This window comes from Phaeodactylum tricornutum, chromosome 2 (genome assembly GCF_000150955.2).
Source record: "Phaeodactylum tricornutum CCAP 1055/1 chromosome 2, whole genome shotgun sequence".
Classification (NCBI taxonomy): domain Eukaryota; phylum Bacillariophyta; class Bacillariophyceae; order Surirellales; family Neidiaceae; genus Phaeodactylum; species Phaeodactylum tricornutum.
Genome location: NC_011670.1, coordinates 974,265 through 995,759, shown reverse-complemented (window position 1 = coordinate 995,759; position 21,495 = coordinate 974,265). Strand labels below are relative to the sequence as shown.

At 47.6% G+C, this 21,495-nt stretch overlaps 10 protein-coding genes across 10 annotated transcripts; 5 read left to right on the top strand and 5 right to left on the bottom strand.

The window, feature by feature from the left end:
- Positions 1–200: 200 nt before the first annotated feature.
- On the top strand, positions 201–1,013 carry PHATRDRAFT_5236 (predicted protein; the record flags this gene model as incomplete). The annotated part of the gene is made up of 1 exon (XM_002178013.1): positions 201–1,013. A coding segment is annotated over one exon (813 nt), but the record flags the coding sequence as incomplete, so codon positions are not given.
- Positions 1,014–2,421: 1,408 nt separating this feature from the next.
- On the top strand, positions 2,422–4,852 carry PHATRDRAFT_54119 (rad7-like protein). Its single transcript, XM_002178012.1, has one exon. It carries the CDS (start codon positions 2,470–2,472, stop codon positions 4,303–4,305), a length of 1,836 nt encoding a protein of 611 aa, XP_002178048.1. The 5' UTR covers positions 2,422–2,469; the 3' UTR covers positions 4,306–4,852.
- Positions 4,853–5,432: 580 nt separating this feature from the next.
- Positions 5,433–6,518, top strand: PHATRDRAFT_18274 (predicted protein; the record flags this gene model as incomplete). Its single annotated transcript, XM_002178011.1, has 7 exons — positions 5,433–5,486; positions 5,611–5,748; positions 5,845–5,867; positions 5,943–5,965; positions 6,070–6,162; positions 6,240–6,315; positions 6,404–6,518. 7 exons carry the CDS (start codon positions 5,433–5,435, stop codon positions 6,516–6,518), a joined length of 522 nt encoding a protein of 173 aa, XP_002178047.1.
- Positions 6,519–6,625: 107 nt separating this feature from the next.
- Positions 6,626–9,135, bottom strand: PHATRDRAFT_43615 (predicted protein; the record flags this gene model as incomplete). The annotated part of the gene is made up of 2 exons (XM_002177696.1): positions 6,626–7,277; positions 7,352–9,135. The coding sequence occupies 2 exons, from the start codon at positions 9,133–9,135 to the stop codon at positions 6,626–6,628; spliced, it is 2,436 nt and encodes an 811-aa protein (XP_002177732.1).
- Positions 9,136–9,519: 384 nt separating this feature from the next.
- Positions 9,520–9,923, top strand: PHATRDRAFT_32869 (predicted protein; the record flags this gene model as incomplete). The annotated part of the gene is made up of 2 exons (XM_002178010.1): positions 9,520–9,787; positions 9,832–9,923. 2 exons carry the CDS (start codon positions 9,520–9,522, stop codon positions 9,921–9,923), a joined length of 360 nt encoding a protein of 119 aa, XP_002178046.1.
- A 398-nt stretch (positions 9,924–10,321) lies between these two features.
- PHATRDRAFT_43614 (predicted protein) lies at positions 10,322–11,441 on the bottom strand (the record flags this gene model as incomplete). The annotated part of the gene is made up of 1 exon (XM_002177695.1): positions 10,322–11,441. The coding sequence occupies one exon, from the start codon at positions 11,439–11,441 to the stop codon at positions 10,350–10,352; it is 1,092 nt and encodes a 363-aa protein (XP_002177731.1). The 3' UTR covers positions 10,322–10,349.
- A 376-nt stretch (positions 11,442–11,817) lies between these two features.
- Positions 11,818–13,281, bottom strand: CPNE1b (copine 1; the record flags this gene model as incomplete). Its single annotated transcript, XM_002177694.1, has 2 exons — positions 11,818–12,555; positions 12,613–13,281. Coding segments are annotated over 2 exons (1,407 nt in total), but the record flags the coding sequence as incomplete, so codon positions are not given.
- Positions 13,282–16,317: 3,036 nt separating this feature from the next.
- Positions 16,318–16,992, bottom strand: PHATRDRAFT_32866 (predicted protein; the record flags this gene model as incomplete). Its single annotated transcript, XM_002177693.1, has 1 exon — positions 16,318–16,992. The coding sequence occupies one exon, from the start codon at positions 16,990–16,992 to the stop codon at positions 16,318–16,320; it is 675 nt and encodes a 224-aa protein (XP_002177729.1).
- Positions 16,993–17,461: 469 nt separating this feature from the next.
- PHATRDRAFT_25394 (predicted protein) lies at positions 17,462–19,124 on the top strand (the record flags this gene model as incomplete). Its single annotated transcript, XM_002178009.1, has 1 exon — positions 17,462–19,124. A coding segment is annotated over exon 1 (1,584 nt), but the record flags the coding sequence as incomplete, so codon positions are not given.
- Positions 19,125–19,402: 278 nt separating this feature from the next.
- Positions 19,403–21,377, bottom strand: PHATRDRAFT_43611 (predicted protein). Its single transcript, XM_002177692.1, has 3 exons — positions 21,142–21,377; positions 19,942–21,000; positions 19,403–19,822 (listed from the first exon to the last, which is right to left on the bottom strand). Exons 1-3 carry the CDS (start codon positions 21,216–21,218, stop codon positions 19,534–19,536), a joined length of 1,425 nt encoding a protein of 474 aa, XP_002177728.1. The 5' UTR covers positions 21,219–21,377; the 3' UTR covers positions 19,403–19,533.
- Between the last annotated feature and the right edge of the window lie 118 nt (positions 21,378–21,495).

The following is a 21,495-nucleotide window of genomic DNA, read 5'->3' as shown; positions in this document are numbered from 1 at the left end:
CTGTCTGTAGTCACCCCCCATTCACCGCTTACTTTTATAGTGCGACAGTGAATAATGTAAGGGAATATGCCGAGTAGACCTGGCCTCATCTATACTTGGCTAACCATGAAAAGAGGACCAACTCTCCAAAGTATCAAAGATTTTCAGTGAGCGTTTTACTTTCTTTCAATCGACGTACGATACTTGTGCCACGCGAAAGAATGGTCCTCTACATGGTTGGCTTGGGCCTTGGCGACGAAGATGACATCACAGTCAAAGGGCTCAAAATTGTGAAGAGCGCAGACTTCGTTTTCCTCGAGGCATACACCAGCATCCTTGGCGTTGACAAAAGTCGTTTAGAGGAGCTTTACGGGAAATCTATCACAGTCGCAGACCGTAATATGGTCGAAACACAAGCAGAGGAGCTAATTTTAGAACCCTCTGTCAAGAAGAACGTTGCGTTCTTGGTGGTCGGCGACCCGGTCTGTGCGACAACTCACACGGATCTATGGCTGCGAGCGAAACAGCGGAATATAGAGGTCCGAATTGTTCACAACGCTTCGATCATGGGGGCGGCAGGTGCATGTGGGCTACAACTATACAACTTTGGGCATACCGTGAGCATCCCATTTTTCGAAGAAAAGTGGAGGCCGACGTCTTTCTACCCAAAAATAAAAATCAATCGTCAGGGGGGTATGCATACTCTCTGTCTGCTGGACATCAAAGTAAAAGAGCCGGATTTCCAGGCTATGATGAAAGGAAAGACAAAGTATTTACCTCCGAGCTTCATGAGCGTAAACACAGCGTCAGAACAACTATTGGAAGCCGAAGATTCACACAAGGAACACGCTTACGATGGTAGCCAAACACTGTGCATTGGGCTAGCTCGTATGGGACAAGACAGCCAGTGTATTCGCGCGGGAACATTGGAGGAACTTAAAAATGCTAACATGGGAGAGCCTTTGCATTCCCTTATTATATGTGGTGATTTGCACGACCTGGAAATGGAGGTTTTGAAGGAATATCTTGTAGAAGGCTCATCGTACAAGCTTGTACTGCACGAAACGGACACACCCCGAGAAGAGGTCGATGAGTGTGGTACCCTCTCTCGCGAAAAAGATTTGAAAATGTAAAGAATAACTCATAGCTTCGCGTCCACAGCAATTTATTGTATCATCACGTGTTGACTGCGATAGAATAGCCGGTATTCCGAATGGATTGCGTGCCCCCACTGTCGACAAAAATGGGCTGGTTGTCACGTATTCCGCGTCTGAAATGCAATGCATGAAAAATTGACCTCTTAATTCTTGCAAACTCCAGAAAAAACCCATTGGTGCCGGTGTCAAATACAACAAGAAGCAACATGTGTCGTTTGAAGGCGGAGATCCGCATCATTGGCATAACCACTGTGAATAACGCTTGTCAACCCCAATCAAATTCCCAAAGGAGATGCTGAACAAGGTGCTAGAATGCTAGTGACAGCGGTTGTGTCCACCTCAGGCGGCATTTAGACTAACAATTTTACCCAGGAAACGTAGTGTCGGGTACGAGTGCGGTAATCATGCGATCTGACCCATCGAAGGTACTTACATGGATATCATCTCTAGGAGAGCCATTTTCCGGCACTGAAAATACTAAGAGATCTCCCACTACTAGGTCGTGTCGATAAATGGCCTGGAGGGAGTTGCCGCCGATCTTACTGTTTATCAATTCAATATCTGGGGACGGGCCGCGAATCTCTGAGGCTAGCCTACGGTTTCCTGGATAGGTATCCAAGCCGGCTGTCAATACGAGCTTGCCCTCCGCAATCCTAGGTCGTTGAGTCCGCCTCTGATTTTCTAGTCTACATGACATGTTCATAAAGAACATGTTTTGGGGGGAAAAGATGATGAAAGAGTTGGTTTTGCACACCTAATGGAGTCCCACGAGTGGTTCGATGTTGATGACTTCTTGAACACGACACGATATTCGATAGCGAGGGTGGCATCAACTCTTTCTAGAGTAGTTAATTCAATTGGTAAATTTCACCGTTACAGTCAACCTACAGTTAATGTTGATACCACATTCTATTTTGTTCCTTTACTGGAGCTAGGTAGTGCTACTAGAGAGGAAAGATACAAAGTCATGCCAACAATGTATTTTTAAGTGCATAGCGAAATAATACTGACTGGGAAGCATGACACGGGACAGACCAAAAGCAAATTCCTTGACTGTGAAACAAAGCGGAAACCAACAAGCCAAACACCTATTCTCCCGCGTGTAAATATAGTCTTTTGCTAGTTCCGAATTGTATCGGCATTCGGATGTGACATGGAAATAACGTTTCAAAACGCTTGGTAGTAAAACTATGAACCTGGGACCGATCTCGGAGTACCTGTTTGGCATCACAGTCAATCCGGCTCGGAAAATTGCTGCCCATCCGCAGTCGCCATCGCTTCGTACCTTTCCTACTTTTCCACACACCCAGTACAGAGAATTGTGTGGCAAACAATGGCACCTTCTCGTCGATCCCAGCGTCGCGCGGAGGAGGAAGAAGAGTCTAGCGGGGTAGGGGCCGCCCCGGAGGATTCGACGGGTCGGACCAGCACTGGGCGTCGGGTGGTACCGGAACGTGTCCGGGAACGGCAACGTGCCGTGGCCGAACGCGAGGCGTCTCGTCTGGCCCGCCCCGAAGTCCGGCCAATCGTCAGTCTAGGACACGCAGATCGTCAAAAGAGCGCCGTCACCTCCACGCCGTTTGGTGTGCTGACGACCAGAGCTAGCAACAGTACGAAAGACTCTCCACCACAGGAATGGTGTGGTCCTTTCAGTGTAGCTCGACAAATGATTGCGGCTCGGGAAGAAACGAAACGACGAGAAGAAGCCGAAGCTGAGAATGGTGTAGACCAGGAATATCACCATCCCTTGGACCAGGTTATGGAAGAACTCGAGCTGGAGAAGAAGCGAAAGGCGCACCCCTCCATTTCCTGGAAGAGTTCCTTGCCGGGTGCGCACGAACAATCCGGAAGCGCTCGAAACTCTTCCCTCTACGCGAAACGTAAGAGACGTGCAAATTTGATTGCTCAAAAGCACAGGATTCCCACTTTGTTTCAGACGTGTTTGCAGTTCTTGGTCGACCACATCGAGTTCGTGGAGTCGTTGGGCGACGTGGACTCTTCGATTCGTACAAGGCTCCTACAAGAGCTAGTGGCTCGACACAAGTTGGATCCAGCAGCTTTTGACGCTATTGCCGAAAATGGAACAGACGTGCTTGAGTTGACGGATGCGTCCTCTATCACACAAGAACAACTCACGAAAGCGTTGCAACGCATGATGCCTTCGGGCCTCCAATATATTATGTTGGATCAGGCCGGTCGCTGCTTTGGCCCCGCAGCTGCTGATGCCATTGTTGAAGCCATGTCAAGTAAACTTGGGAGTTTGCAGGCCTTGTCAATTGGTGGTGCATACTTACTCAAGGATGTCGACGCGGTCAAATTGATTGAGGCGGTGGCGCCGACATTGTCGTCTCTTGAATACAAAGCCTGTCCTATGTTAGGCGTGCAGTTCTGCAAAGGTCTCACCAAGACGTTTGCAACGACAGGAAAACTCTTGGAACTGTCGTTGGAAGATATTCCAATAGGATCGGAAGGTTTGGAGACCTTGACCGGCGAAACAACCGCATTTCGCCACTTGAAAAGTCTCTCCATGCGCCGAATCATAGATTTGACTGATGCGATGGTTCACAAACTTCTTTTATCGTGCACAAATACACTGGAACGGTTGGATCTAAGTGACAATCATGATCTAACCGACGCGACTTTGTCGTCCTTGCGCTCGTGTGTGGGACTACAGGCTCTACATGTATCCGGTTTAAAACACTTAACCCCCCAAGGCCTAGAAGCACTTTTTACTCACGTTCCCGGCATGGCTCCGCCACCTTCATTGCGCGTCCTGGACTTTGGCCGTCTCGACCATGAGGCCGTGACGGACGATTTCATGCTACTGGCGATCCAAGCTTCCACGTCTAACAAGGATTCGACAGTGGGTGGCCTCGTACAAGTAAATGTTGAGGGCTCTAGCGTCTTGACGGACTCGACGCTGGAGAAACTCGCTTCTTCCTGTCATTCTAGCCTACAGTATTTGCACGTTAGCTTCTGCACAGCTTTATCAGACCAAGGCCTGGGTTATTTAGTGGACAAGTGTGGTTCACAGCTACGCAATATTGAGGTCTGGGGGTGTGCGCAAATTTCCGATAGTTTCCTGGACGGCCACCGTCGCGTTGCTGATCCTGGTCTTCACATTGTCGGTGCGTGGATGAAACAAAATTCGGTCCGCGCTTTTCGCTAGAATTGTAGGTTAAATTGCTGAAATTCTGTATTCTCTTGACGAACTGCACGTAGTCCCTAAGTGGTCCGTCCTAACAGAAAACCCATGACCTGGTTCATATTGTTACAGTTTCTTTAAGTTCCTGGTCGTCTCGTCGTCTCGGAACTTGCTTTCCAACTCTTCTTGACCTCCCCGCCATCATAATTTTCTATCCTCCTTGTATCTTCGTGCTCTGCAACACTACCAAGACCTCGGGGTTACTGGTCAGCTATTTGGGTTGTTCAGGCTTCAATCGAAATTGAATCGCTTCAGGATTCTGGGATGTACCTTTCCGGTCGCCGGAGCTTCATCCAATCGCTCTACCAAACTCTCCTCATCAAAGCAGTGATGTTACGAGATTTCGAGCAAGTATAGTTTGCCTTGATATTTTTGACACGCATCTTCCCAAGTTCTACCCCTTCTTCGTCATCGTCTTCGGCCAATGCCGGCTCGAAATGGTCTCGTTGCCTCCCATCTCTTGCGATATGTCGATGTCGATGTCGGTGCTCTCGTCGGATGAATCATTCTTACTCACTAGATCGAAAATTTCGTACCTATTATAGATAACATTTCTCGGTTTTGGCTGCCTTCTCGTTGCTGGCGCTCTTCGACGAATAAAGCAACGGCGGCGACGAAAGCACAGTCATCGTTTTGGAAACAAATGGGCTGGTCGCGCTAATCAACTGTTTCCGTCGCCGTAAGTAAAGGGTAGTTGCGAAAGCGTTTACGATAGCGTGAAAAAAGAGCCTGACTGTGAAAGTCCATTACGGCCAAGATAAGAATTCACACTGTCACAGTCAAGAGGTTTTTCCAATGAGAGACAGAGGTAGGGAGGGTGTCAAGTTCATTTACGAGATGTGTCGAATAGCAAAAAATGTTTCAGTCGATAAGTCCTATCCGTGTCTCTGAGATATTTCAATTAACTACATGAATTAAAATGAGAGGAAATAACTGAAAGGTGATGAGGAGATGCTGATACTCGAGTATGTAATTATGCTTCGGCCACGTTTCAGTTCTTACAGACTTTCAGTTTCGCTGTGTTCATTCTCTGTCAACAAAGATCTATTTCCGTTAACCAGCAACTTATTAACGCCAAAGTGTCCCCAAGTATGAGTCAGAATCCGGTCGTGTTCTTTGATGTTACCATAGGCGGATCGGCAAAGGTGTGTTTTCAGAGCCGTTTCCTTGGATAGTAGTAATGTCTGCCGAAAGCCATGGAGGAGGGCAGCTCGCCGGTCGGCACCATGTGATGTCTCTTCTCTGACCGTGTACAAAAATAACAACCAGGGTCGGATAGAAATGGAGCTCAGAGCAGATGTTGTCCCCAAGACGGCTGAAAATTTTAGGTGCCTCTGTACGGGCGAGAAGGGTATCGGAAAATTGGGGAAGCCTCTGCATTTTAAGGGATCAGCTTTTCATCGTGTGGTACGTACGAGCTAATGCGGGAATCTGTGTTCACAAGAAATCCTACCTTTTGGACGAATTACGGCGTAGTCTTACAGTCTCGTTCTTATTCACAAGATACCAAACTTTATGGCCCAAGGGTACGTTCGGTAGATAGAAATATTCCTTGGATCAATTACTGCGAGCACTCACGTCTATGCGTTGATCCTTCGCAGCGGTGACTTCACTCGTGGAAATGGTAAATAAAATTTCTTCGGAGGATGACTGTCAATTATTTGATAGAAGTAGGTAGACCACAGGTCTATCTACTAGCCTCGCTGACTTCGTCTTTCTAAATTTTAGGCACCGGCGGGGAGTCGATTTACGGTTCCAAGTTTGCGGATGAGAACTTTACTCTTAAACACACTGGGGCAGGTACTTTAAGTATGGCAAATGGTATGGCAATCAACAGTGACGGACATTCATGGCCTCCGTGAACAAACACGCTGACCTCATTTTGTGTATGTCTACAGCCGGACCGAACACAAACGGTTCCCAGTTTTTTCTTTGCACGGCCGAGACGCCTTGGTTGGACGGGAAACATGTTGTGTAAGTCTGTCTCACAAAGGACAGTTTTGGCTTGCATGTTTTATATACTAGGTTCTCGGCTCACAACTAACCAATGGCGTCTTCGTAGATTCGGCAAGGTTGTGTCGGGACAAGATGTGGTCAGCGCCATTGAGCAAGTAGGAAACGAATCAGGCAAAACTCGCGTTCCAGTCATTATTGCGGATAGTGGACAGCTACGCTAATCAGCACTTTAGCTGTGCGCTATTGTACAATGATTTCGTTAGGACAAGAAATAGTTAAAACATGAGACGGTTACCAAACGCCTGTATGAACAACAGAGGAAAACATGTCATAGCTCATCGCCAATTCGTTCTGGAGCTGCACCATTATCGTCAATCACGGTTTCGTGGGCTGTATTCATTGTGTCTTCAGTTGTTGTGGCAGGTCCAAACATAACTTCGTCTGCGTCTGTAGTAGCGTCGATGTCGGTACCGTCGTCCGCGGAAAGATTATCTTCTACTATGAACGGCACAAAAATCCATTCTACGACTGCCCCGACATTGCTACATTGTGTTGAGAAAAGTTCTTCTCCTTCCCACTCCGACAACGGCTTCCACCCATCTACTGGGTTTTCTTTCCTTTCTTGTGAAAAGGCTTGCGATTCGTCTTTCCAATCCACTTCGTCTTTATTTCCACGCCCCCACACCCCCAAGCACATGTGAGGACTTTGTTCATGTCCCATCCTATGGATCTGTCGAACGATGTGGAGCGGAATGGTGAAGAATAGGCTTCCCTTGGGTGCTAGTCTCCCGTCGCCAACAGACAGGAACTGTACCCAGCGGTGAACACATGGAAATACTTGCACTTCTCCTCCAGGTTGCGAATTACCAGAATCCCCGTCAAAACATCGCCCCGCACGTATACCTTCCATCATTTTCAACATGCATCGCGGTCCCGTAATTGAGTAATTACCGGGTGTCACTTCAATTTCACCGGAATCTCTGTCGCAGAAAAATCTTGGGTTAATTGAAAGATCGAACGTACAAACGGAAGCCAACTATGCAATGTTACTCACAATCGTTCTAGGTGACCATCCGATGTACAGGGTTGCATCTCCCAGCGATTGTGAGGTATTGTTTCGGCTTCAATTACGGCACCGAATTCCCAGTTGGGCGCCAGCGTCGGTATCACCCAATCGTGAAAACACGGCACGAGATGTAAGTTGTTGCCAGTTTCTCCCAAACCCAAGCACAAGGGAACCGGTTGTCTATCGCCACCGTCAATCCCGAGCGTCTCTCTAGCAACCAGCAAAACACCGTGTCCTTCGAAGGTCATTTGCGGTTGTCCCGAAAGTGTAGTCGAAGAGTTACTTCCTTGCTTGCTGGTGCCCCGACGCTTTCGCCAATCATCAACAATGTCTTTGACATTATGCTCAGGTACCTCTTCTTCCGATTTGCCTTCGAAGTCCGATATGTGCTCCACAAATTTTCGAGCAAACAAATCGTCGCTGAGCTCCAATATGTCTGCATAGTCGGCCGTAAGCGTGGTAGGTGACCGCCCGCAATGATTGGGATCAAGCATCATGCACTTCCGAGGATCGCGATCATTCGACGGAAGCTCTGACTCCCACCGATCAAACTGCAAGTGTAAAAAGTTACGATTATGATGCTTCAAACAGAAAGGAGTGTGCCGAAGGACGGTACCAAAGAAGGTTTCGTCGGCGACTACAACATGCTCAATGTAGTCGAGATACTGGTGTACGAAGGTTCCTGCTTCGGCACGAGCTAAATATTCAGCAAATTCGCGAGAAATGATGAACCATTGAGATGAAGTGAAAAGCTCCATACCGTTCGTGTGGTTGTTCAACGGGTTGAGACGGTAAATACGGTGTAAACTGTCGTCACATTCAACAAAGTAATGCCAAACATCAGGGCTGGGGCGAGTTGGTTTCATAATTACGTGCAAGAAATTGGCATCCAAAGGAAATGACGCTATACGCTGACGAATTTCAGATCGTGTCGCCAAGGGATACGAGGAGGAAGCTAAGTGGATAACCTTGTCGAATACCAGTGGGTCTCGTTGTCGTGAACAGTGCCCGTTCACGTTGAACGAATATTGTAAGATTTGCAGCGTCGCGTTGACCATTGAAAAGCCTCCCCAGTTTACGCGAACACGGAAGGATGATCCAAGTACGTGGACATGATCTCTTGTGGCAGCGTACTTTTGCAGAGCTTTGTAAGTCTCATCAGAATTTTCCTTGCCGTCTACGTGCACAACAAAAACATGTCCATCCTCGTAGAGAGTTTCAATAAGTCGAATGGTAGAATGCCACTCGCCGTGAGTCAAAATTGCGTACAAGAAACGCAGATCTTTCGGATCGTCAATGTATGTGGCGTTTTCTCGGGGCGGCTGGTAAGTTCGGTTCTGAACATGCCCAACGTGCATATCGGGTGGTAAATTTTCCCAATCGTAGAACGGTTCCGGGCACTTGTTTTCAAATTTCGCAGTACTAAATGGCATCGATTGTTCTGATGCAATTGCGTTGTAGAAATACCCAAAATGGGTTGCAATCTTTGCTCGACATTCAGGTGTCTTGGCCTTTTCAAACATTTTGGCCCAGCGCAATTCCATATGACTGCCATCTTTGACGAGCTGATCTAACCCACTCCGGGCAGCCTTGTGAGAATCGATATCTGTAAAGTCGATCTCATCCCAGCTACTTTGAAGCAGTCTTTGGAAATGTTGATGCTCCGTTTTGGATGAAAGCGCTTCAGGTGGTCCAACCGGCACTTGCTCGGCGTGCACAGAAATAAATAAGAGCACAACGATTAAGGCCCAAAAAGCTATTGTTCGCTGCATCTCGTTTTCGCTCCGTGTCCTTTATAGAGATTTTACGCCTGCGATCAATGACAATATGGAAGGGACAGAATACTCGCAAAGCGAGGAACGTACTGCTACGAACATTGATTAATGATATGTAACTCACAGTCACAAAACAGCGTTTTGGCCGATAGCAGGCGTCAGTCACGTTTGGTCGGGAACGATTAATACGGGAATCAGGAGTTGGAACTACTTATCTTTGTTCGCAGTCACATGCGCTCTGTTGAAACTAATATTTCACAGTCCGTGCTGTTGTCATTTTGAGCGGCCGTTGGTAGCAAAGCATCCTACGAGATACTTAAGAGTTACGCAGAAACCTTTCAACTTTTGAACAAAGAAACAGACTGCGAAGGTGGTTTCAACATGAGCGCAATCAGCAGCCGGCCTCTCGTATCCACGCTTGGAGAAAGCAAACAAGATACCAGCGAGTATGGCTTTCCAGATATGAGCCTCCTAGACATCACGGAAGGCGAAAACGAACGGAAGATTCCGATTGCCAAGTTCATCGACGATGTTGGCGCCTTTTGCAGCTCATTTACACCCGTCCCAGCATCGGCGGAGCTCCTCATTGGTGCGTACACCGAACTACACGCCAAGTATAAGTCCTTTGAAGTGTCGTTGACAAACAAACGTAAGTGGCGCCGTTTCTTGGCAATATACGCGTTGAACGTGTAGGAAATTTCGATGCGCTTCACAACAATGCTGCCTCTCGATGTATTCTCACAACGCTAGATGTTGGTTTTGATCGCATCTCGAAACCGACATAGAACAACATTTAAAAAGCAAAGTACCCGAATTGGAAAAGTCCTTGACGCTGGTACAAACTCTTCTGCAGAAACAAGAGCAAGGCGAACAACACGCGACTGCGCGATACAGTTTGGCCGACAATATATATGCTACGGCGGAGCTGGACTTTTCTGTTGGGACAGTAAATCTGTGGTTGGGTGCAAACGTCATGCTGGAGTATACTTACCAAGAAGCTTTGAATTTTTTGACCGCCAATTATGATACGGCAGTCCGTGAATTGAAAGAATCCGAACAAGATTTGGCATGTTGCCGCGATCAAATTGTAACATCAGAAGTCACGATGAGCCGAATTTTCAATTGGGACGTGCGGCGGAAACGGCAGCAATCACAAGCGGGTAACAAAGTTTAAAGTGACTGTGCGACCTCATGCAATATGGGCTAGAATATTATTCCTTATCTGCAACACTGGTGGCCCTTCCACTAGAATTGTCGTTTTCGATAGAAGCAGAATTATCCTCCAACGGTCCCAACAAGGAATAATCTAAAGTAGCAAGTACTAGTTGCGCAGAGAAAGACGTCGTCTTTGTCTCCATAGTAAATGGCTTTCCTCCCCAATGGAACCAGACTGAAACGTGAAGCGGCTCGTCAGAAAAGTTACTGCCCGTTGCGGTTTTGAAATACGATAGAAAGGCTCTGGTCTCTTTTAGGGGAAATACCAGCACAGCCTTGTCGTTGACGTAATCTGGCATATTGTCTGCTATCGCTCGGTCGTCACGAAACTCAAACTCGTCGAGTTCATCGACCCGTATTCCTGTTTCCGTTTTCAAGAAAGTCGACGCCGCCGCCTGCAGAATCGCATTGTTTGGAGCATTGGAGCTGGCGGAGTCTGTGGGATGAAAGGATGTAGCAGCTACGAGTCGCTCTTGATTGCGGATCCGAAAAGCAGCCTCCAATGTATTCTTCAACGGATCCAACAATCGCAAAAGGGTTTGTGGAGAAGCTACGAGTTCGGAAGCGTCGTCTTTGGATGAGACAGCGGAGACACCGTTCGCATCTGCAACCGGAACCCGATGCGTTACTCTCCACGTTGTATTGGGTGGAGCCTGGATATTGAATTCAAAATGGAGAAAAAGTGCCGAATGAGTAACACGGCTGGTGATCGCCAAGCTAGCAACGTGCTTCCGTGGACGAACAACTGCCGCCAGTGCCCGGAGCGCCACACGGCATGAAAATCGCCATTCATTGTCATCATCGCTCTCGCTATCGCTATCGTGATTAACGGATCTCTTCCGTGAATGCTGCGACCTTCTTCGATTCCTTCCACTGGCTCGAGGTTGGCTCGGTGGCGACGTGCAGCGCTCGAAAAAGGAAGGCTCAAAACGAAAGCAGGCGTAAGCAGACTTCGCGTCGTTCAAACTGCGTAACGCAAGGCCGTCGAGGGGATCAAATTCCATGTATACATCCTTCCCCACTCGGCTGAGACAGCCCAACGACGCACAGAATGCACGTACGGAGTGCGAGGGGATCGCGACGTCCATGTGTGGATATGCGAAAAATACTCTTGACACAGGGTACTTGCGTTGTTGCAAACAATGCGATGTTCAATTTCGCCAGTAGTGGAACAAAGTATGATGGGTGTGAGGCGAATTGAGTCTCTGACTGTCGGGACGACATCAAGCTGACATTCTACTAGGCGCGTGTATGGGAGCGAACAAAAAAATAATTTCAATTTTATTTCATAAAACTACTTATGATTGCGTTGATACTTCACGCTCATGACAAAAGCTAAACCTCCCAGACATCCGTTCCACCACCGGAGACTACAATCTCGTCCTCGTTAAAGTCCAACGAGAGATCGATTTCTTCCTCATCCTCCACCACCACATCTGACTCCTGGGTGACTATAGGTGGTAGGGGTGAAACGCACTTGCTTTGGAAATACCCAACCACCTGGTCGGGAATTTCTTTCAGTGTAACGGACGTCAGGTCCACCGGACTGGAGGAATGCTTGTTATACTGGACAAACTGCGCAATATCGCGCTTTCCTGAGGAATCATCCAAAAACTCCATGGACGTAAAATCCGCGCTACCGACACCAACAATCACAACTGACAAAGGAGAATCACTGACTCGTTCCAAACATTGTTTCGTCGACGGGACATCTGTCACAGCACCATCGGACAAGATGAGCAAAATTGTGTAAGCCTGCTTTCCGTCGCGTTTCGCAGCTTCCTGAGTGACGTTAGCCCGAGAGGCAGCTGTCTCAATTGCTTCGACAAACGTAGTCGGGCTGCTCATAATGAGTCCTGATTGGAAAACGGAATGATATGCATCCAAAACTCCCTGTACCCCGTGAACCTCAGGGCTTGGTCCACACTGGAAACAATGACGTACCACACCATTGTACTTGGCACCAAAGCCGACGACAGGGAACTTTTGGTCGGAATCGTACTTTGCCAGAATATTGACGATGGAAGCAATTGCCTTTTCGTAATCGTTGTGGGAACCGTCTGGATGACGGTAGTGGAGGGTACCAGGTTTACGCGGGTCGCCATTCGATCCTGTGAAATCAATAGCGACAACAACATTAAGTTCGCAGCCTCCACTGATGTAATCCACAAACGAGGGTGTTCCTGGTACGAAAACTGACGGCTTCGTTTCCGACACCGAAACTTGCGCCATTCTTTCAGCTACCTCTTCCCCTGCTACCTCGGCTTTGAGAATAACAACACTACCGCAATCTTTTCCTTTCTTTTGTAGATTGAAAGCTTTGCCCACATCCTCTGCGCCGTTTGTCGAAGCATTCACAAGGCCGTTCACAGTCGTTTCAAAAATTCCCATGATCGTGTGTTTGCCGCTACCCTCAAAATCATATACAGAGACTTGAATCGGGAGATCCTTGTTTCCTCCGCAGAGAGTGCTCAGTGGTAAAGTCGATTCTTCCCAGTCCGGGGAAAGGTTGTTTTTGATCGGCTGGGAGCGGTAGACATTGTCCCATGTGTCGCCACCAGCACTGTTGATACACCGTGATAATTCGAAAAAAGGATCAGACTTTGAAAACATTCCTTCAACGTTCTTGAGCTTGATACCTTTCATTTTGAGTCGTAGCAATCCTGACCCTTCGCTTTTTCGCAAGTGCGCAAAAAGAGTCCCTCCGCCTTTGAGCCGTTTGGCTTTTGTGTTACCCCGTGCTCCGAGAAGCTCACCAATATCAAACATCGCGCTTCCCATGGACTTGTTGTCACCCTTACGGACTTCGTCAAAGATGCTAACGGCGACTTTCATGGGTGTACCGAGTTCGTAGTCGAAAACAAAAACCTTGGTCCATTGCGGATTGAGCGTATTCTTGACGACTTCGGTCTTTCCTAACACGTCCGGCGCTGTGCCTTTCGTTGTAGCAATGTGCGTGCAGACAGCGAACGGATCACTCATCCCTTTCAAGGCACCGGCCACGTTTTTCAGAGCCATAGCCCGTAAGGATAATTCTACTTTCATGGTGAGATAGGCAGGGACAATATCGTAACTCTTTTTGGGGCTTGGTTCAGCCTTGTTAACAATATGCGAGATGCCGTTGTAATCCAAGTCATAATGTGGTGTTGGCGATTGAAAAACCCTCGCGAATTCTTTACAGCAATCCTGATACTAGAAGATGGTGCACACCTTCATCTCTCCGTGTATAAAGTGTTTTGGCATGGATCTATTAGGATATTGGAGCCAAACGCTAAAGAATGTAACAAAATAGATCAGTCTTGGTCATGTTCCACAAAACACAAACCAACTTCTTTGTTCGGTGTTATCTGACATCGGCCAGACTGTTTGCTGCCGTTTCTCTACGTCGAATAATAAGGGGGGGGTCATATCCCTAATGTAAGTCTATCGGACAAGTCTATAATTCTATGTTTTACACCTTTGATCACCTACACAAGCATGTGGGATCCTTCCAATCCTTAGGCGCAATTCTAGCCCAATATTGTTGCACTTTCCTTAATACCAAACTTTTTTCTTGGCAAACATTTTTGAAAAAGTATGCAAGTTTTCTTATGTAAATGTAAACCCTTTACAGAATTCGCATTCCAATTGTCTGCTGTGAGACTTTGTTTACACTGTTCCGCATATTACGCTTGAATCTACCAAACTGCCTGCGTTGTGCTCCCTTGAATATCTTTTTGCCTATTTTGGTTGCCTGATTCATGGCCTGTTCAACTCTGGCGTGCACCTGTGATGGCTGGGCTGGTCCTGTCACAGTTGGGTCCCCCATTTCGTTTATTTTGATAGGTACATGTACATCATCAATTTCTTGGTACGGTTGAACAGCAATATCTTCAGGCTCAGGCTCAGGATTAGGAAAAATGTGTTTGCTTAAAAAACAGGATTCAAGCTGTGCAGGTATTTGGTCCAGTGCGGCTTCAGTCAGCTTTGTCTGCTTACCCTTGAGTGCCTCATAATCAACAAAGCAAACAAATTTCCTGCCTTTGGTCTTGATATTGGCTATTTCTGTGAAGTCGCCTCCACCAACACCAACAATGACTACAGATAAAGGATCATCTTTGGCATCATGCAGGGCTGACATAGTCTCTTCCATATCTTGGGGTGAGCCACTTGTGAATAAGAGGAGAATTGAGTAGGCCTGTCCTTTTCCCTATATTTTGTATTTCAAACAGACGGTTGGTGAGTAAAGCAATTCCCAAGCGCTGTAAAAAACTTCAGGAACGCACCAATTGGGCTTTTGCTTCCTTTCTAGCTGCATGAATCAACTCGGAGAAATTCCTGGGAGAGCTCATGACAATTCCCGCTCGAAACGTATCTCTGTATGTTTTCAGGATCCCGTCCACACCATTTGCTTCGTTTCCAAACAAGAAACAATGGCTAACCGCATTATTGCGCTTGGCCCCAAATCCAAGGAGTGGGTATTGCTGGTCTGAGTCATATTTCGACAAAATTGTGCAGATGTCATTTAGTGCATCTTCATAGTCGTTCTGGCCTTTGTCCTTAAAGAAATGAAGGGAGTTCGGTTCTCTTGGATCACCGTTGGTTGCAGTGCAATCAATTGCAGTCACTACATGCAGCTTGCATCCTCCGGCAATGTAATTCACAAACGTTGGAGATATCATGTTTAAATCATCCGGCTCTGCCACAACTTCTTCATTTTCAGCAGCTACCGTGATCTCTTCTTCCATTTCAGCCGTGGCCTCTGCATTGATTTCTTCCTCCAGCTCCTCGACAACAACTTTGGATGACCGACCTTCCTCTTCTGTGATATTTGCAGCAAGAACCACTAATTGCCCAGTGGTATTTCCTTCTTTTTTCAGCGTTAGTGCAGTATCGGCTGATCCATGAGCGTTCTTGCTGATTGCAGCAACAAGCTCTTCAACAGAAACCTTCACCTCACCCATTGGGACATGCTTTCCGTTCTTTTCGAAGTCGTACACGGCAATGCGCAGCTTCTGTTTCCGTTTCTCGCTGCACAGTGTTTGCAAGTCAATGTAGCTTTCATTCCAAAGTGGATTCAGATCATTGTCGACCGGATGTGATCGAAAAACTGTGTCCCATACTTTGCCTCCACTCCGCAGCGACTTCCGCAACCGCTGCAACTCGAAGAATGGATCCGACTTACGCATCAGGCCCAAACACTCTGTGTTGATTAAATCTTTCCCTTGCAGTTGAAAGTGCAGAATTGCGGACTCCGTTGCTGGCTCGACATGAACAGCGACGACTCCACCGCCCTTGATTTCTTTTGCTAGGATGCTGCCCTTGGCTCCAAGGACCGAGCCGACGTCAAAAAGTGTCGATCCCATCGGAACATCGTTTCGTTTGTTGTCGTCATATATCGACACTACAATTTTTGTGGATGCGCCTAATTCAAAGTCTTCAAGAGTCATAATCTTGGTCCAATCCGGGCTAAACGTGTTTTGGATTGTTTCGGTTTTTCCGACCAAAGTTGGTCGCCTTCCGGGGTCATCGTTCAATACTGTCACGACGGCAAATGGATCAGGCGTGCCGACAATCGAAGTGCCGGGGAGGTCTTCAGCCCATATTGATAAGTGCAATCTCATGGTGCACGAATAGAAACAATGGAGTGTATATGGTCTTGACGGCAGATGTTTTGGATTCACTTTCAGTGTGGTGAGTTTGCCAGTGACCGAAAAGATATGGGCAGGTTCGATGCTATGACTTTTTCGCATCTTCAACAAAGAAAATCTAGAAAACTCTAATCCTACTCTTCCTTCACGTAAGAATATTTTTACGCTCACTGTAAGGGCCTTACGCTGCCCTCTAGCTAGACAGAGCAGACAACGAGAGATGCATCAATGCAAATAAAAAGAAATACAGTTAACTGGTCTTTCTACCATACTTCAAATTATTTAACCACAATTGCAGGGATGCGTTTGCTCAAGTATCAGAAATTGATGGATTCTACGACAAGTTTGCTTCCATGTAGTATCTCCATTGTTCGTTTGTAGCACGATCGTCTTTGGATAAGCTGCGACCATAGAATGCCAAAATAATTCGAGTACTACCAAGGTTGATCAAGTTGGTACCAATCAAGACGCCGATCGTAATCCATCGAGAGATTGGCATGAAAATCAGTATACCAACACTCAATAGAATAGTCAGGCCGCCCGACAGAAACAGAAGTCCACGAGCCGCTAGATTATGTTGCTCACGTGTCGCCGCCATTTGCAAGCTTCCGATACCCATGAAAATAATGGCCACCATTAAAGTGAGAATGGTTAACGTAGTGTTTGGGTGGTTGAACATGATAACAGCCAGTACAATCTGTCCGATCCCCAACAAAAAGATGTGATTTCGGTAGACAGTTGAAAGGCTTTCACTGTTTCTAAAGCAGACGGCTGTCGCATTCAAAACACCACTGAAAAAAATGACACCAACAAGCATAAGTTCAGACACTTGAGTGGCCAGCCAAGGACAGATCAGACAAGCCAATCCAGTGAAGAGGTTGAGAATTCCGACTGTCAAAATCCATTTCCAATTTTCTTGAATCTCGTCTATCGTGTCGAGATAGAGAAGCGAGTAGGCGGCATCTTCACTCTCGCCATTGCTATGTAGAGGGGTGCTTTCGGTTGTCATGATGGATATTTGCAACGATGCGGTGAATGTTGGCAATATGTTCGCAAAAAATGAGGCCTGTTTTTTCATTTGCGATCCAAGAAACTCGAAGATCATCTCCATAGAACTATCCCAATGTCGTAATTTGGTCGCCGTGACAGACAGAAAATCTTGGCCATATACATTACTAATGAAAAACGAGGAATAGTGCCGCGGACAGAGGAAGCTGACAGTGAATTCCAAGCTTCTGCATTGATTGACATGAATGCAATTGCCAATCAGACGATGGATGTTGTTAGGTTTTGTAATGTAGGTTTCGGGATAGCAATCAGCTCTCACTGTCAGAAGGAAGTGACCCGACGACGTTTTTGCTAGCTGTGAGACACCAAAGAGGTTCTGAGCTTTATCAGTCAATCTCCACCGCCATTCCTCCTTTTTGACGGAACAAAACCTGGAAAAAACATACTGATAATTTTCTAGACGCTTCAAATCTCGTGAAACAATCAAATCCACTGGGATGTGAGTAAATATTGATCTAATCAGTTTGAATATCCCTTTGATCCACCACAATGGTAGCTAGACACTCATCCAGAAATCCAAGTCGAGGGAAGAAGCAGAAAGAAAAGAAAGTGAAGCCGACACCTGTTCCTAAGCCTGAAAGTAGCAGCGACGAGGAATCATTCGGAGATGAAATGGAGCACCGCAAGGACAGCAAAGGGAGCGATTCGGATCGTAATTCTGTGAGCGGGGATGATAGAAATGAAGAAGAAAACGTCTTAGTCGGGGAAGATGAAATGGCGTCCAATCCGTTTTTCACCGATGAGAATGCCAATTGGCTCAAACCAAAAGGTGGAAAGAATAAGTTGCTATCGTCCGACGAAGAAGAGTCAGAGAACGAAGGCGATGATGACGATGACCTTTTGGAAGTTGAAAAGGAAGCTCAGCTTGTAGACGAAGAAATGGAGGCGGAGCGTTTAGAGGCAGACGAGGAAATGCGTCGGACAGTTCGCCTCCACACGTCAGTGTACCATTTGCCAACGACGGAGGAGCTACAACGAGATGTAGACCGAGTGGTCCCTCCATCTGAGATTCGCTCACACATTGAATCAATATTGGAAGTCTTGGCTGATTTCAAAACCCGCCGGGAGCCTGGCCGTGCCCGTAAGGAATACATCGATCAATTGGGTTTATTTTTAGCTGAAATACAGGGGTATCTTCCTGAGTTGATCGAATATTTCCTGACCATGTTTGGACCTGCTGAAACAGTGGAGTTTGTCAACGCATCGGACAAAACAAGACCACTGGTTATCCGGGCCAATACGCTCAAGACGAGAAGAAAGGATCTTGCGGCGGCTTTGATGAAGCGCGGGGTAACATTGGACCCTCTCGCAAATTGGTCCAAGGTTGGACTAAAGATTATGGAAAGTCCAGTCCCTATTGGCGCGACACCCGAATACTTAAGTGGGATGTACATGCTACAAAGTGCGGCATCCATGTGTCCAGTGCTTGCGTTAGCTCCGGAACCCAAGGAGCGGGTTCTAGACATGTCGGCAGCCCCCGGCGGCAAGACATCATACATCGCTCAGCTCATGCGCAATACGGGCACGATTGTGGCCAACGACCTTAAACCGGAACGTCAAAAAGCGACAGTTGCCAACATGCATCGTCTCGGTGTTAAGAACGTGATTGCATGTGCCCATGATGGTCGTAAAATGGGCGTAATGTTTAAGAATCGCTTTGATCGGATATTGTTGGATGCGCCATGTTCTGGACTGGGCGTGATTAGTCGCGATCCTAGTGTCAAGGTCCAGCGCACGATTGCGGATGTCAACCAGTGTGCGCATTTGCAGAAAGAATTGCTTTTGGCAGCAATTGACGCACTCAAGAGCAAAGGCACGTCCGGGGGCTTCATGGTATACTCCACTTGCAGTGTCGCAGTAGCCGAGAATGAAGAAGTGGTGAATTATGCGTTATCCAAGCGAGACATCAAAATTGTGGACACGGGTCTTGATTTTGGTAAACCTGGCTTTACCCGGTACATGCAGAAACGATTTCACTCGTCCGTGGCCTTGACACGTCGATTCTACCCGCACGTACACAACATGGACGGCTTTTTCGTCTGCAAGATCCAAAAATTGAGCGACAGCAGACCTGAGGATACTCTTGATGCGGATGAGATTGCCGTCATGAAAGAACAGACCACGACAAAAGAGGGAAAGCAAGTTTTGGAGGATGACAGGAAGATCCTTCACAAAAAAGGAGGTAAAAAGCATGAAAAGAAACGTAAGCTGGACGCGAATATGGAAAAGCCTAAGCGAGTACAGGTGTCCGTTCCGCCAAGACCTGCACAGCCCAAAAAGCAACAAAAATCCGACACTAGCGCCAAGATGACGAAGCCGCGGAGAAAGAAAGCCAAAGCTGACATCTAACGATTAAATTCAAAGGAGCAAATCTGTTTATTACATTTTTAATTAGTAAGGAAAAGGACGAAGAGGTGTCGGAACAGGTCTTATCGCGAGCTTTTCCCTTCCGTGGTAACTGCCCTCCGGATTACGACTGTGCTTAGACAATCACGGCTGTAGCGTTCGCAGCGGAAGGGAACAATTCGGAATAGATCTTGGTTGCCATCAAGAGTGTACCCGTGGCGGTACAAAAAATCAAGTAGAGCCACACCGAGCCCCAACCGTAAGATTCTTGTAAAGGACCGACCGCCAGGAGACCGATCGAAGCAGTAATGGAACCACATCCATTAATCAGTCCCGTGACGGTTCCGAGAGACTTGTTGTTACCGAGCACCGAAGGATGAGAGGCCAAGTCGGCAGCGACGGCCGAAGTGATAATATTGTTTGGTCTGTAGTGGAAAAGAAAGTGGAAGAAAGGGAAAGGTGTCGTGAGTGAAGTATCTGGCATAAATGAGTCTGCTTGCGCAGCGTGGCTGACAATGCGGCAACACTACACAATAACACGTACCCTCCCACAAGAATACCCATGCATCCCAGCATGACAAGTAAGGCCCCAGGCGACAGGCCTGCCTCAGAGTAGACAGCAAACACTCCCAAAAAGACAATGAGCATGCACATAAAGACACCAATAACCACAGCCCGACGTCCTCCAAACAAATCCGAAACGTATCCGACGATGATGCCACCGGGCATCATTCCTACCGAGTAGAGTGCCGCGATCAAGTTGGCCGTGACGGGGTCGAACGCCTTGCCCAAAAAGTAGGGTAACCAGAAGAATAGGACATAGTTGGTGAGTTTGAAAAATCCAAAGGCAACGGCGTATTGGGCAACCATGGGGATTTTTAAGGCCGCCAAGTAGGTGATAGGCTGGGGACCTTCATCCGCCGCCACGCTCTCACCCAGTTCGGCCATTTCCTTGCGCTTGGCTTCGTGTTTGGCTTGGCGGATGCGGACTTCGGGGGTAATGATACCGACAGTGTAGGGGTCGGCCACGAGCTGGGCCGTCAAAAACGCCCACGCAACGTTTGCAATCGCGGGTATGAGTAAGGCCCACCAGTAGGGCAAACCAATACCGAGCACCCATGCGGTACAGAGCGCAGCGGTGATATCTCCCATATACTGGTGACAGGTCCAGAATCCGAAGATGGTCCCACGATTCTTGACGGACCCGGTATCACAGAACCAGTTACCCATGACGGCGGTTCCTACGGGACCACCCGTTGCTTGGAAGAATCCGAACAAGAAGTATACGGCGAGAATGAAGAAATTACCGAGGGTCTGTGAAAAGCCTTCAAAGTCAAACCAAATGGCAACGTTGATGAGGAAAAGGCAGGCTCCGGATCCGAGCAAGCCAATAGCCAGAATGGTAGTCGGATTGAAGGTATCACCGAGCTTTCCGTTGATAATGTTTCCGGCGGCGTAGGTCGCCATAAAGATCGTGTCCATCTCGGACAAGACGAGTGGCGAGTAGCCTGCCTGCGTCTGCAACTGCTGTTTGACCGTGGAATAGCACTTGCGGGAGAAATGCGACATGAAGTAGCCGCCAAAGGTGATAAAAAAGGCCCATCTGTGGAAGAGGATGATCGGGAACGTGTGAGCGACAAACACCAAACGGAACACAGGACGACAGAAACTTGGGCGAAGATTCGACCACGGTCTCACGCCTCAAAGATCTTGAGTACAGCGAATCGCACATGCCGATACTCACGGTTGGTAAGCCTTCAAGCGACGGAGATGGTCGACTGCATCGTCCGTGGTAGGAACGAGGGGTTTGGTTTCGGACATGCTGGTAGACACGAGCAATAGCAATAAAACGGCGCTAATGCAAAGAGCAACGGTTGGGAGTGAGGGGTGCTTGGGCTGCAGATATGTGAGAGTGTGGTTGGATACCGTTGTGGGTTGTGCCGGGCAGCGACCGGAAGTTACACGGCGTGTCCGTACCGAACGCCAGGGTTATGCGGAAGACGAAAACGCCAAAAACGAATCCTTTTGGGGCATACCATATTGCCTACCAATCATTTTTCTGCTGGACGTGGAGAAAGATCGGAGGAACATCTGCTGT

Coding starts and splice junctions, on each gene's coding strand:
- PHATRDRAFT_54119 (XM_002178012.1), top strand. CDS start 2,470: ATGGCACCTTCTCGTCGATCCCAGCGTCGCGCGGAGGAGGAAGAAGAG.
- PHATRDRAFT_43611 (XM_002177692.1), bottom strand. CDS start 21,218: ATGTCCGAAACCAAACCCCTCGTTCCTACCACGGACGATGCAGTCGAC. Junction 21,001..21,141: donor CGCTTGAAGGCTTACCAACC/GTGAGTATCGGC, acceptor CCTCTTCCACAG/ATGGGCCTTTTTTATCACCT. Junction 19,823..19,941: donor ATGGGTATTCTTGTGGGAGG/GTACGTGTTATT, acceptor TTTCCACTACAG/ACCAAACAATATTATCACTT.